At 43.5% G+C, this 15,813-nt stretch overlaps 1 protein-coding gene across 1 annotated transcript in view; it reads right to left on the minus strand.

Moving 5' to 3' along the window:
- The window catches only part of LOC137404594 (uncharacterized), a 28,888-nt gene extending 13,159 nt beyond the window's left edge, over positions 1-15,729 (minus strand). The window contains exons 1-6 of the mRNA XM_068090816.1: positions 15,681-15,729; positions 4,738-4,835; positions 3,308-3,414; positions 2,935-3,102; positions 1,101-1,296; positions 957-994 (exon numbers count right to left, since the gene is read on the minus strand). Coding sequence (XP_067946917.1) covers positions 957-994; positions 1,101-1,296; positions 2,935-3,102; positions 3,308-3,414; positions 4,738-4,835; positions 15,681-15,693 — 620 coding nt within the window. The 5' untranslated portion in view covers positions 15,694-15,729. The remainder of the gene's footprint in view (positions 1-956; positions 995-1,100; positions 1,297-2,934; positions 3,103-3,307; positions 3,415-4,737; positions 4,836-15,680) is intronic.
- Between the last annotated feature and the right edge of the window lie 84 nt (positions 15,730-15,813).

A 15,813-nucleotide genomic window follows, 5' to 3' on the forward strand; every position in this document is an offset into this window, starting at 1 on the left:
AAATTAAGTAGTTTCTCACCTTTTATAGTCATAAATTCAGCAAACAAGAGACATCAGTGTTGCACTGAACTCTTTATTAGTAATAGTAGTATTCATTTTTCAAATATGGCTGTTTTGAAGTCACATGATTTGAGTAACCAATGAAAGTTCAGATTCTCTGCGTAGCACAGATGCAATGTTGGGCTTTAACGTAAACATTAATTATATTCATGCTAAATCTAAAGTAATACCTGACTTCATAATCTATGTAGTGCATATGCTACATGGGGCCTCACAGGGTTAGTCTAGCTCCACATCTGTATTGCAATTTCTACCTATCATCCTTCCACCGTATTGCCACAGCAACACTTCCACCCGCTTTTCTTTAAGCAATAAAGTAAGTGTTAGCTTATTACCTAATAAAAACCTATTTTCATACATTATCCCACTTTATTGTAATTTATTTATATATAATTTAGTTTTGTACATATTTTTACCTAATGTTACCATAGCTTCACCATAGTATTACTGTTTTACATAGAGTTACCATAGCTTCACCATAGTATTACTGTTTTACATAGAGTTACCATAGCTTCACCATAGTATTACTGTTTTACATAGAGTTACCATAGCTTCACCATAGTATTACTGTTTTACATAGAGTTACCACAGCTTCACCATAGTATTACTGTTTTACATAGAGTTACCATAGCTTCACCATAGTATTACTGTTTTACATAGAGTTACCATAGCTTCACCATAGTATTACTGTTTTACATGGAGTTACTATAGCTATAGTTTTTTCAGTTGAGCAATCGATCAAATGAACTACATGGTACTCGTATGGAAATACTCACTTCAACATCTGTTGATTATGACATAACATACAACTAAATTACGGAAACGAATCAACTCTGCGTGTTGAGGTTTGACTGTGCAAGTGAACAGTCATAAAATAGTTAAAATGTTTAACTCACTTCATCATGTCCGCTATGGGGTCAGACGTCTCCTCCAGCTACAACACACAAGAGCCAATCTATTAAAAGTTACTCAACACGTACGAAAGTCCAAGACTATCAGTCTACCATAAACATGACAATAGTTATAGGGAAAATGTTTACCATTTTCAGAGCATCTGCCAGCTCATAATACACCATCAACTTTATCACCATCTTTGTATCATCGATAGTTCGCACTTCATTTACTTTATCTGAGAAGTGCTCGGGCATCATTGGGAGTTGTGTGATCTTACGCGCAGCTCTGATCATATGATCTGCCTCTGCCTGGTCTGGGCCATGCCATTCAAATGTGTGAATCCTAAGAAAGAAAGGTTCATAGTACATATTGGTGGTTGTCACTCCATAGCATTACAGCAGTTCTACGTACTTTACTAGTGCACTGAATCTTAACAAAGAGTTGAGACAGGAAGAGAACAAAGGTTCCAAAAGGAATGATGGCATCTATGTTCATGTTATCTTGGACCATAATCTACTATTGACTGGCTAAAAATGCCTGCTTCAACTACTCTAAGATTAGTCATCGTGATAATCTCACTTTTTAAACTTTGTCTTTCTTTATTTAATGGAAAAAGACTTTATAATCTCTTAAATCAAACAGGAGGAGGGATTTGGCCACATCCTACAAATGGCAATTACTAGGAAAACTAAATCTGTGTGCAGAAATAATTTAGAAAAGAGATATTCGTGCGAATTTATGACACCAGTAAACAGAAGAGTGAGCTTCAGCAACATCATGAGAATACAACTCCTCATAACATCGGTGATTACTGGTAATTATCAACAAAATGATGTTTTCCGTTACTTGTCAAAAAAACAATTACAAAACAGAAATCATGAAGTATTGAGTTAGTTGAACAGACGTGTTTTAAAAATTGTTAATCTAATAGTATTACGGAGGAGTCGAGATAATGAATTTAAGGTTGTAATAACAGAAAGTTCACAAACTAAAACATACAATGGTGGAAGTAGCATGTTGGTGTTATGGAATATCAGCACTAACATCAAAAACTGTCAAACAAAAAAATGTGTGTTGCGTAATTTATAAGAAACCTATGTTATGGTCATGTGGAATGAGACACTGAGATTACGTACACTGAGATTACGTACACTGACATTACGTACACCGAGATTACGTAGGAAGTATCAATGGTGATATGCAAATAATGCCTTATGCAGAAACGCTAAGCAGTAGTTCACTAGCAAAGCAATAATCAGGTATTGATAAGATAACAGTGAGCAAGGATAAATCTATATTTCTCAAAGTTTGTTGTATGTAGGTTTGTAGGATTGATTGTCCGACTATAGATCTTAAAATCTTGGAATAAATATTCTGTACCAAAGGAGATTTGATCTCAGACCCTGCCATTCACCAGTCTGACGCCTTACCCACTAGACTACAGATATCGAATTTCGAGCTTACCAATATGAATCATTATATGAAAGCAAATACCTAACTGCTTTGAGTATGACGTGGGTCATAGCATAACATCACGAGAAGCTGTTCGCTCACATTATTAAACTGGCTAATAGCAAGCAACTCTCACTACTTCTCATTGTTTATAAGACAAAACACTTTTTTCATGATATGTAGTTTGAAAGTTAGAATGGCAAATGTTGTTACATGTTAAATACAAATCAATTTTCTGTCCAAAGACTTTTCTATTACCCGGGCAAGGCTGGGTAGCACAGCTAGTAATAACATATTTAATATTCAATATGTTATTCATACTAATTATATAATCAATATGCGAGATAGCCCATGTTAAACTGAGGGTCATAATATATGCAGAAAAAATAATTATTAAAGTGATGCTAACAGAACAAGCAATTAATTAAATTAATTTTACCTCAATTATTAGTCAACAATTATTTAAGGTCAAGCCTACACCTGCTCCGATCTCATCTATTAGCGTAGCATGGTAAAGGAAAGGCTCACCATTCATTCGCAGTGGGTATAAACACTGTTGGACCTTCAACTATTCGTCTGATGACCTCATTCTCATTCTTCCTGTACACGACGATCACATGATTGCTTGCGATCCTGATAGCGTCCTTCACCTCCAACGCAGCCAGCTCCAATGGATTTAGAAACATCTCACAAGGTCTGTGTAATCAAATGTAGAAATAAGGAGTTGTAAACGCTAAGGGCTGGGTGGCCAAACCCAGAGGTGAAAGTTAAGAGACCGAAAGTTATAATACACAATTTACAAAGTATTGCCTAAAAATCCTTTTTAACATTTTCTCGTGACAGGAACACAGGTAAGTCTAGACAACTACTTAACAGCTTACACAGATGTGGTAGGACTTACCCTGGAACATGTGTCACATTTCCAACTGTGTCTTTCAGCTCAAGATACTCATACTGAGAAGCAGTTTTCCTTTCTAACATTACAAGATGGTCTCGGAATATAAAGACCTGTATAAATTACAAGATATCCAAACATTACTGTTACTATTACGGTTACTATTATTGTTACTATTACCGTTACTATTACCGTTACTATTACCGTTACTATTACCGTTACTATTACCGTTACTATTACCGTTACTATTACCGTTACTATTAATATTACTATTACTGTTACTATTACTGTTACTATTACTGTTACTATTACTGTTACTATTACTGTTACTATTACTGTTACTATTACTGTTACTATTACTGTTACTATTACTGTTACTATTACTGTTACTATTACTGTTCTTATTACTGTTACTATTACTGTTACTATTACTGCTACTATTACTGTTACTATTACTGTTCTTATTACTGTTACTATTACTATTACTGTTCTTATTACTGTTACTATTACTGTTACTATTACTGTTACTATTACTGTTACTATTACCATTACCATTGTAGCACTAAAACGTCCTAGAAAAATGTAGCAATATACAGTCACACCTCCACATACGTATAAGTGCCTAAACATACAAGTGCACTAACATAAGATAAAAATCGAGATATGAGCAGAATTCCGAGCAAGTTACTGCTTTGAAATACAAGAAACCTTTGAGATACGAGCCTATGAGCCAGTTCTTGATGGCCATTAAATAGCCAAGTATGCGAGATTGGTCGGTCGTTTTCAGAGCATAAGTTTGAAAAACGTTTAAATAAGGTTAGCTAAAAGTTATATTGAAAGCAAGAAAAACAGCGTCAAGCCGGAAACAGATAATAAAAAATTAAGACGATGACAAAATTAAAGTTATGTAAAAGATTAAAACTTAGCTTCAAGTGTGTGTTTAGTGAGCTAAACTCGTTAAAATGACATTAGACACTACTTCTGTCTCCAAGGTAAGAGCTCCATAACGTACAGCGCATAGTGATTTTACGATTTATTGCAGATCATAACCACTAAATAGGTAATTGTTTCGCGAGTTTGTAAGCGTAGGTACTGAATTACAACAACTAAAAACATGTTTTTCCATCGTAATATCCTTTTCATAATATGGCAACAGATTAATTTGTATTTAGTTACTTTATACAGGAAATATTGCATTGACATACGAGCAAATTGACATAAGAGCAAATTGACATACGAGCAAATTGACATACGAGCAAATTGACATACATATACATGTATAAGCAAATTGACATACGAGCAAATTGACATACGAGCAAATTGACATACGAGCAAATTGACATATGAGCTCAGTCCCCTATGCATTAAGCTCAAATGTTGAGGTATAATAGTAATTGGCTAATGCTTAGCTTGAGTAATCTCATAAGGATACTTGCCCGCTGTGGACCCTTTAACAACGTCCCTTGCCCTAAATAATTATATAGAACCGCTTGTTCACCTTCTCGGACCGTTTTAAACTTCATGGTGAGTTCGACTACAAAAGATACATATATTTTATTTACACAGTATGTAAATTGGTGTTCATAGAATCGCTGTAATTAAAAACTATGATTGGCTGAACTCTCCAACTGAAGGATGGCAAGTTTTACAGCGAAAATAGCTTAAAAATATATTATGAAGCATTCAATCCATTTAATGAACATATAAAACAGCACAAAAACATATATAAAACACCCGACACAGTACAAAAGAAAACATTGATATAAAAATTAAAATGTCTGGTTTTAGAAGAAACTACAAATTTATCCATAATTCCTATGAAGTCTTTCTGAAAAATGTAAGGCTCTTTGATAGTGTTTTCAATATAATTACTTCATACTGCTTGAATTTTTTTAATCATCATGGATCTTTCTATTCATAGTGATACTTGGGGCTACTTATTTCACTTGGTTCCGAGGGTTGCTATACTGCAAGAATATTGTTTTGTGGGTTAAAAAAGAATGACTATTCGGAGTAGCTTGGTCAGTATCAGCAAGCATTAGTAACAGTAACTTTGTAGCTGGTGAGTTAATTTGTCACTAATAGCTTTGCAATATAGTATTAGTATTGTAGTCTACACTGTAATAACATTTTGCAGTTTGTTTCAATACCTTTACCTTTTACCTTTACCCAATACCTCGTTTCAATCTGTGTTTGTTAAACACAAAAAATATTTTGATATCATCTTATTGTAACACTCTCATAAACTGTGCAATTCCTATTTCCTTTCTTTTCATTATTTGCACTATTTTACTGAATAAGGATTAATTATCAAAAAAATATCCCGACCTGCAAGCAATTGTTTACGACTTATAAAGTCTGTAGTAGTCCAGCATGTCTCATGATAAGTATTGGCTGTGCAATTAATGATACTTTCTTACAGGATCTAAAACTTGAAAGCTGAAAACTGTGTGCATTGTCAGTTTGGATGCTAAGAGGTATCTCCAGTCTCGCAAATGATTTATTCAAGTTTTCATATCTTTCCCTGCCAATTCCTTTATTGGACACCAACGGCTCTATATAGTAGGTGCATTCTGCTATCACAAGATCACATTACATCACATTAAAAGATAACTACCAGCATTATAAGATTTCTGTTCTATTAAGTAATTACAACAGGTAACTTGATGAGAAGATTCCTTCCTAAGCTATTATTTTTTTGTTTTCCCCCTTAAAATAATAAACATATTTAGAGCCGCTTTGCTTTTTTAGTTTCAAATACACACAGAGCTTTTTGGCTATAGGGACACTCTGTTTTGTCATTAAATTGGCTGGCTGCAAACACTCCCAGCACCTATGTTTTTCAAAATGCTGATTAATTTGAGATTAATTACAGCAGTGTTGGTGTGGTGATGGAGTTACTTGTGCTTGGAACAATTTTTTTCTGTAACATTCAATATTCAAGCGTGCAACATTACTCTGTCATATGTAAAACATCAAATTAGCGTAACCACACCACTGTACGTAATTGTGTTGAAAGCTTATTATTAGTTTTTCTATCGCACATTTTATCGGTGATCTCATGAATTTGAGCTGCCTTCAACCGCAACATACAAAGTCCCTCAAACCTTTGACATACTTTGTCATACACACTCTTCTGTGCATCTGCTTTCCAGTGTAAGAGTCATAGTTTTTTACCCTTTATTTCCTCTAGCACCTATGGTTCTCAACAGCGATATGAATTAAGCTACATCCAGGACATCGCATATCTCAGTGCTCACTAAAAATGACTGCAATGTTTCTTCTGAAATCATATACCTATTCAAAAACTTATTACTATTCTTTAAATCCTTAAAATATTTTAGGAGCTAGAAGCTGCTTACAGCTGATTATGCAACAAGTTAACGCCAACATTGCAGCACACATGGATGGCTTTGAGAACACCTAAATCAAGAATCACCTTTAATTTTACTCTGAGTAACTCTACAATCCTTATGCCTATCTTGCCTCAATAAACCTTAAGTCTCTTTACTGGGTTTTTAAATGTAACCTTCAGGTCATGCAGATTACTCATTTACCAATATTTTTTGGGGAACTATTGGAGTACCCTTTATTTCATGATGCAGTTCTCTTACATATATTATGTGTGTAGAAGCTGCTATTTCATGATATTTCTTTATTTTTTCAAAAAATAATTTCAAATTACACAAAGTCGAAGCAACAATAGTATCTGCTGTACATGAAGTATATTTAGCATGAATGACTGTAGTAGCCAATTGTAATAGGTTTAGCATAAGAAATTCTTTTCATTGAAAATTTATAACCTACTGTTATGAATACTTCTTCTAGCAATGACAATATATAAAACTTTAACTGAGATACAAAATAAGAATTTTTACTTATTTGATGGTTGTAAAGCAAATGCGATTTGTATAAGAGCTCATCAACTTAGCTGCAATACTGTGTAGAAACATTTGAATAATGACGAGTTGTTTTGTTTAACTGTGACATCTCTATTTAATGAACCCTAGTTGGTTGTCAAGTATGATACTTATGTTGCGTGATAAATAACAACAACTGTAGTCTATGTATTGAGAGCTGTTTCTGAGGATTTTTGAGGTTTAGAAGAAGGAGGTGCACCGCAGTAAGATAGACATAAGGCCTATAGGTTGTTGAGTCACATTTTTTTGACTTTTTAAAAGTAGATGGTCTACAAATAAATTATAGCCCATAGCAATAAATATAGGAAAATGCACAGCATTTACATGTATGTCATCGTGAAAACCACAAGAACAAGGTGAGTTTGACACTTCATTGCTTAAAAAACTCACTTTACCCTTCAGCAACCAAAATTTAAAACAAGTTTTAACGACTTTGTTTTCTACTTTTTCTCTTCTAATGTAGCTTGTTGATGTTGTCTGTGATGGAAACGTATGTTGCCATTCCCTTTTTCTTTATATCATTTGGAGTTGTACTCTCTTTTTCATTTATGTAACCACGCCCCTAAAGGAGGCTGGCCCGTGCTACCTTATTTACATAATCAGCTGTATTTAAGGCAGAGCCTCGGCTCATTTACGTTGTTCAATATATGCCTTGCATTTGGAACCATACTCTTCTGTTACCTTGCGCAATAGCAGAACCACACCGAGCACTTACTTTACTCCAAGACTCAGTCTATGGACTGTGCTGTGGGAGTAAAGCCACAGAAACACTGTCGACCCCGTCGACCTCAGGTCGACCTTGTTGAACTAGTATAGCACCACTCTGGGAGCAGTTCCTGGTGTAAGGTGGTTGATGTTGACCGGTGGTGTAAGTCGACCTAGTCGCCTCCGCGTGTTGGTCACGGGCAACCCTTACACAGCCCCTGTGAAGAGTGAATGCAGACCGGTAGAGTAAGCCGACCTAGTCGCCTCTACGTGTTGGTTGCAGGATCCAACACACTGGTGGCAGCAGTGGGATTTGACCACGGACTTCTAAGACAACCCTTGTAACCATGCCAAACAGCCGACGGAATGCTACCAGAGGTCTGGCTGAGGCAGAGTTACACCATGTCGACCAGATTGGTCAACTGACAGAGGCTATTACTAGAGCCTTACAAATACCCAAGAAGGAAGCTAGCTTCAAGCCACCGAAGTTCGATGGGAGTGAAGATGTAGAGTTGTTCATCTCCCAGTTCGAAGAGGTTGCGGAAGCTAATGAGTGGAGTGAGAAGGCCACTCTCCTCCACCTGCGTGAGACATTGAAGGAGGGAGCCAGAAGCTGTAGTCGAGGGGACTCGCCTGCCTCCATCTTCTCGGCCTTACGCACAAAGTACGGGCTCTCCCCGAGAGAGGCTAAGAGTAGGCTCCACCTCAAGAGGGAACCCAAGACGAGCCTCCAAGAACACGCAACAGAAATGGAGCGTCTGGTGAAGATAGCGTACGCTGACCTTCCAGACTCCTACCAATCCAGTATGGCCATGGATGCGTTTTCCCTGACCCTGGGAAACACGCCCCTCCAACGCCATCTTTTGGCAATAAAAGCCCAGAGCTTGGAGGAAGCAGTGCAGGCAGGGAATGAGTTCCTGCAAATTCAGCCCACTCTTCCTCGGCCTGGTGCCCGACCCATAATAATGACAGTGGAGGAGGAGGAGACTACCCCTGCTACAGTCGCCCCCGTCCACTCGGATCCCCCATCAGCCACCCTGAATGACGTCCTGATGGCTATAAAAGGATTAGCGGATGGACTAAGGGAAGGAAATCTGTTGAGACAACGGGGAGTGGAGAAAAGGGGACCAAAATGTTGGGGTTGCGGCAAGACAGGGCACACCCAACGCCGGTGTCCTCAAGTCTCCCAAGGACAACCACCTCAAGCCACGAGGTCGGGAAACGGTTCCCATCCACAGCAGTAGGGGGAAGTACTGACTGTGGATCAAATATACCCCTGCAAGGCCAGTGGCAACGGCCATGGCGGACTAGGCGACACAGGCTCCCCCCTGCTCGCCACCGGTCCCCTTGCACAACCAGTATCAACCCTTACCTGAGTGTGCAGGTCTCCCACCCTCAGAAGCCAAGGAAGAAACGTACGTCTGGCCAAAGCCGCCTCGGCCTTCCAAAAAAGGCCCCCAGAGAATGAGCAAAGCCAGACGAACTCACGGAGACGAATCATGGAAGCCGCATAATAGCAGCTATTTCTTGCCAGGTCGCATCGGAGGCCAGCCCGTCCAGTTTCTCGTGGACACCGGATGCACCTCTAATCTGTTGGGACGACATGTCTTTGAGCGCTTACCCAAGGATGTCAAAAGCCAATTAGAGGTTCGGGAAGACTATGGACGGATGGCAGATGGTACCCGGCTGCAGTTTCACGGACTCATCACTCTCCCAGTCAGAGTCAGGAGTGTCCAGGTTACTGTATCTCTCGTGGTGTGTGCACTGAAGGAGGACGCCATCCTGGGCATGCCCTTCTTGGTCGACCACCACTGTGAGATGAACTTTCAGCAACCCACGTTGGTGTTAAATGGGCAGAAGTTGACTTGCACTGACCGAGAGGGTCGACCTCTGACAAGTGGAGTTCAAATAATGCGAGCCACAACGCTTCCCCCTCGAACCGAGGTCCTGGTTGCCGGACGTCTCACGTCCTCATCCTATCAACCAGTCGGGTTAATCGAGGGAATAAGAAACGGTTATATGGTGGCCGCCAGCCTACATCAACCCGGTGAGAAAGGGAGAGTGGCCATCCGCTGCATGAATCCCACCGACCATCCAGTCAGCGTGACGGCAGGGACGGTCGTGGGACAATACACTGGAGTCGGGCCGGACGAAATAGGGGTCCCCTGGACAGCGAAGGGAGAGGCCGAGATTTCTAAGGAACCTCCCTCTTTTGTTTCCAACGTACCTCCCCACATGCTGGGCTTGCTCCAACAGGCGGCGCCACATTGCTCGTCCCCTACCGAGCACCGAAGGATGGAAGACCTTTTGGTCCGTTATGCGGATGTATTTAGCCAAGGAAGCGAGGACGTGGGGCGTACCACCCTGGTACAGCACGAGATCCCCCTTCTTCCAGAGGCGCAACCCATCCGTCAACACCCATATCGAGTAGGACACGAGAAAGAAGCCGAAATCGAGCGACAGGTCTCGGCCCTGGAGAAACAAGGCATGATTGAGCCCGCTCACGGGGCCTGGAGCTCTCCGGTGGTCTTGGTGAGGAAGAAGGACGGGGCGTGGCGATTGTGTGTAGACTATAGAAAACTCAATAGTGTCACTCGCCAGGACGCCTACCCCCTCCCCCGGATTGACGAGAGTTTGGACGCCTTGTCCGGCAGCAGGCTTTTCAGTACCTTGGACATGATGAGCGGATACTGGCAGGTACCCCTCTCCGCCGAGGCCCAGGAACGGTCAGCGTTCGCCACACGCAGTGGGTTATGGAGGTGGAAGGTGCTCCCCTTTGGACTGACCTCCGCCCCGGCTACCTTCCAGCGGCTAATGGAACGCGTCCTCCAAGGGCTACACTGGAAAACCTTGCTGTTGTACCTGGACGACATCATCGTCATGTCGGCAGACTTCTCTAGTCATGTAACTAGGCTGGCAGAGGTGTTGGAGCGATTGAGACAGGCCGGGCTGAAACTAAAGCCCTCTAAATGCAGTCTGTTCCAGACCCAAGTAAAGTACCTGGGCCACATAGTCAGCGACACTGGAGTGGCTACCGACCCTGAGAAGATTCAGGCCATCAGTGGATGGGCAGCACCCCAGGATGTGACGCAGTTAAGGTCATACTTGAGTACCACTGGGTACTATCACCGATACGTGCCTGACTACGCCTCGATCGCCAAACCTCTCACCTTGTTGACAAGCGAAGGGGTCACCTGGAAGTGGGAGGAAGAGGAACAGGAAGCTTTCCTTAGGCTCAAGTGGTCACTGACGCACGCTCCAGTACTGGCATATCCCGATCCCTCCTTGCCCTACGTGCTCGATACCGATGCTAGTAACGTAGGGACCGGGGCTGTGCTATCCCAGGTCCAGCAAGGCAAGGAGCGACCTATAGCCTACTATAGCAAGACCCTCTCCACCGCCGAACGCAATTACTGCGTGACTAGAAGAGAGTTGCTGGCAGTTGTGCTGGCTGTCCGGCATTTCCGGCCCTACCTATATGGCAGAGAATTTACGATCCGGACCGATCATGCCTCCTTGGTTTGGTTGCACCGGAGGAAGGAACCCTCTTGCCAGGTGGCCCGGTGGCTGGAGAGCCTGGCCGAGCACAAGTACCGAATTATCCATCGAAAAGGCGTTAAGCACGGTAACGCCGATGGATTGAGTCGACGACAGTGCATCGACTGCCGGCAGTGTGCTGCCATTGAGAAGCGGGATCAGGGGCCAACTAGGTCACAAGTGTGTGACTCTCTAGTAACCCCAGGAACAAATTGGGAAACTGCTGTGCCAGTGGACCAGGTTCCGGTACAGCCACCAAGAGGTACAGGAACACCCAGTCCCAACACCCGCCAGTTGGATGAAGACGAATGGCCTCGACTACCCAGCAGCGGACATGCTTCAGGGCCCGGCCTCCCGATTCCCACACCAGCCAGTCCAGTCCCAGTACGGCTGCCATGCGGTGCGGGGTCACCAGGAGTGTTGGACGACCCTCCCAGAAGACTTCAAGACCCTCGGTTACGGGCCATCAAGATGGCAGGTGAAACCGGACTCGTTGAGGGAGCTGGTGAAAGCACGGTCCCAAAGGTCCCGGAACGGTTGACAGTAGTGCAGAATTCGCTAGATGAAGTACGGGCATTACAACAGAGACCCGCTACCGACCTAGGGATAATTTACCAGGCCGTCAGGAACCGGAAAAGAATAGAAGAGGCCGCGCTGCAAGTAGGCAGCCCCGAGCTGCAGCGATTGGCCCGGATGTTCCACCAGCTCCAGCTCGACGAGTCAGGTGTATTGACCCTTCATCTCACTCAGAATGGGCGAGAAAGGGTGGTGGTGGTATGCCCGCAAACGCTGAGACAGGAAATCCTGTGGAAAGCCCACGAACAAACACACTGCGGTGTGGAGAGGACCTTGAAACGCGTCCAATTGGACTGGTACTGGCCGGGCATGGCTGGAGATATCCGGAGGGCAGTTCTCTCTTGTGAAGTTTGCCAGAGGGCCAAGACGGGAAAAGGCCGGACCTCCGGGAACAGACAACGGCTGTACGCCGGGAGGCCATGACAACGCCTAGCCGTAGACTTGGTGGGACCCCTACCTCAGACCCCTCGAGGAAATAGCTGGGTGTTGGTGCTCACTGACCATTTTACTCGGTGGTCAGATGCCTTAGCCATCCCCGACGCTACAGCCCCAACGGTAGCTCAGGTCCTGGACGAGAGAATATTCAGCTACTTCGGTCTGCCCGAAATTATCCACACCGACCAGGGGAGCCAATTCGAGTCCTCTATTCCAAGACTTGTGACTTGTGGGGAGTCGACAAATCTAGGACCACTCCGTACCACCCCGAAGGGAATGGTGTGGTCGAAAGAAATAATTGTGTACTGGGTGACTCCCTACGAGCCCTCTTACTGGGCAGAGGACAAGAAGATTGGGATCAGTTACTGCCACAAATCATGCGGACGCTGCGAGGTTTACCGCACTCCGCCACTAAGGAAACACCCAATTACTTGATGTTGGGTCGAGAGCTTCGTCTTCCTGACCAGTTGCTGTATGGAAACAGGCTGGAATCATTTACAAGCATACACGAGTATGTCCAGACTGTTCACGACCGGTTGATGCAAGCCCATACTCTCCTCCGAGATAGACAGAAGGAAATTGTGTCAACCGATGTGAGAGAGCCTCCGCTATTCAATGAGGGTGACCTCGTATGGTTACTAAGCAAGCGGCGGAGAAAAGGGGAAAATCCAAAATTAGCGGCCAAGTATGTGGGACCCTATCGCGTACTAAGGAGTCACGAAAATCATACTTACGAAATAGAAAGGTATGGACAGCGATCCACTCAAGCTGAAGGAAGGTTAAGGCTCTGTCGCCCTAGTCCGGTGCAACAAGGACGAGCCCCAGTTGAAGTCGAGCCTGCCCGACGTCCTAACATGAGAGGTCACCCCCGGAGACGAGTCTCACGTGGAAACAATAATCCGGATGCCGTTATTCTAGAATCACTCCTGCCTAGCCGACTAATGGAGTTACCAATACTCCAATCGCCGGGAAGATTGGAATCACTTCGGTTTCCCGGCGAAGATTCCTTGGTCTCTCCAGGGGAACGTAACCCTAACTCGAGGGCTGACCCCGACCCTGGCTGCGGATTGACGACCGAGGAGGCAAGAACCACGGGAAATATAGGAGCCCAGGCTAGTAACACCGGGGCTGGGAACACATCCCGGCCCCAACGAATAAGAAAGCCTCCTGCGTATTTAGCCGACTATGATACCAGCGCCGTCCAATCAGGAGAAGCCACCAGAGGCCAAGGTCAGAGGGCGGCCATCTTGGACACCAGAGAGAGCGGGCTCATTGCTTGCTGTCAACTCGAAGCGTATACATCTGCACCTCCTCTAAACATGGAAGTAACGAAAGAGACAGTAAAGAAGGCTTCTCCAATCATCGGAGCCTTGCCTCTATTATCCGAATTGATCATTCCACTGGAGCTCCACCCAGCTCCTAACGAAACCCTGGACGACACGGAGTCAGACTCAGTGAAAGAGGATTCCTCTCCACACTCCCACCTGCCGACCAAGTGGATCTCTGAAGAGACGGCCAGGAAGATCTTAAGATTATGCCGGGAAAATGGTGTTAACTGCCCACTGTGTCAGCAGCTATTGTCTACCCCCCGACGGCGCCGGATACATATCGCGCAGCATTTCACCAGATTTTTTTGTAAATGTGGGAGGAATTCCACTTCCAAAAACACTATCGCGAAACACCAGTCACGAATTAGAGATGCGGAGACACGAAAAGCCCACGGCGGAAAGGGCATCACTATTTATGAGGTCGACCGCACCAACTACCCCGCATGGAGCCAGAAGGTCCAACTGACTAACCCCCCAGCATTCGAGAAACCCACACCCTACGGGCCAGTTAAAGCGAAGCCGCCTGTGAGAAGAGGGCCCCAGGCGCCCTTTCCCTCTCCCCCGAAGAAAAAGCGGTGTAGTCCGCTCAAGGTAGAACGGCCGATCCCAGCTCCCAGGAAACTAACCACGGTCGGAAGCGTCCAGAGCCGACTGGGGGATATCCGACCCCGAGTCACGGTGGACGTCCTGCGGGAAGAGGCCTCCAATCTCAGACGGACGGCCCGCCGTCTAGAAGACCTGGCGAACCGAATGTCGACCCCATAGAAGATGCGATCGAAAGACATTGTTTATCCCTATTTTCTCTTGGTATGTTTTAGTTAGTTGGTGTTCTCTCATACTATTTTATTTTTCTTTTCTTTTTTTGGTTTGTTTTATATAGCCGATGGTTGTCTATAGGGGCGGCATGTGTGATGGAAACGTATGTTGCCATTCCCTTTTTCTTTATATCATTTGGAGTTGTACTCTCTTTTTCATTTATGTAACCACGCCCCTAAAGGAGGCTGGCCCGTGCTACCTTATTTACATAATCAGCTGTATTTAAGGCAGAGCCTCGGCTCATTTACGTTGTTCAATATATGCCTTGCATTTGGAACCATACTCTTCTGTTACCTTGCGCAATAGCAGAACCACACCGAGCACTTACTTTACTCCAAGACTCAGTCTATGGACTGTGCTGTGGGAGTAAAGCCACAGAAACACTGTCGACCCCGTCGACCTTGTTGAACTAGTATAGCACCACTCTGGGAGCAGTTCCTGGTGTAAGGTGGTTGATGTTGACCGGTGGTGTAAGTCGACCTAGTCGCCTCCGCGTGTTGGTCACGGGCAACCCTTACACAGCCCCTGTGAAGAGTGAATGCAGACCGGTAGAGTAAGCCGACCTAGTCGCCTCTACGTGTTGGTCGCAGGATCCAACACATGTCACAAAATTGGGTCAATCTTTTACCTATTCTTGTTATGCTGAACCAAAAAGTGTAAAAAATGGTGTAAAAAGTAGGGCTACTAGCCTACTTACTAGTTAGATACTCTGCATAGATAAGCTCGGCATGCCCAAAAATGATCATATTTAAAAACTGATCCGATGATTAATAGCACCCTTAGTTACCAAAATATTGATCGAGCAAATCAAAATGTTTGCTTATAATACTAAGCGCTAATTTTAGGTTTACCAAATACTATTTTAACTTTTCAATCAGGTTCTTCCGATTTTTGCCGTTACACTTTTGACACAAATCACACAATCTATCTAGATGACCCATTCCAATTCCACATAACTATACTTCATCTAGCAATTTGTATGATTTAGGAAACAAGTGTAGTGTGTAAAAATTAGAGAGAGTTAGCATGACACTATTACGCCGTGAGTGATACGAAAATTACCAATATTGCTCATGAACAGGTTACAAACGAAGAACAACTTATAAACAGGAAATTTACATTTTACTTAGTTCGAGAACCCAAATGATTTACAGTGTACGTACATGTTTTCATATTTCTCATGCCGTGTCAAGGT

Source organism: Watersipora subatra, chromosome 1, assembly GCF_963576615.1.
Source record: "Watersipora subatra chromosome 1, tzWatSuba1.1, whole genome shotgun sequence".
In the NCBI taxonomy this organism is placed as follows: Eukaryota; Metazoa; Bryozoa; class Gymnolaemata; order Cheilostomatida; family Watersiporidae; genus Watersipora; species Watersipora subatra.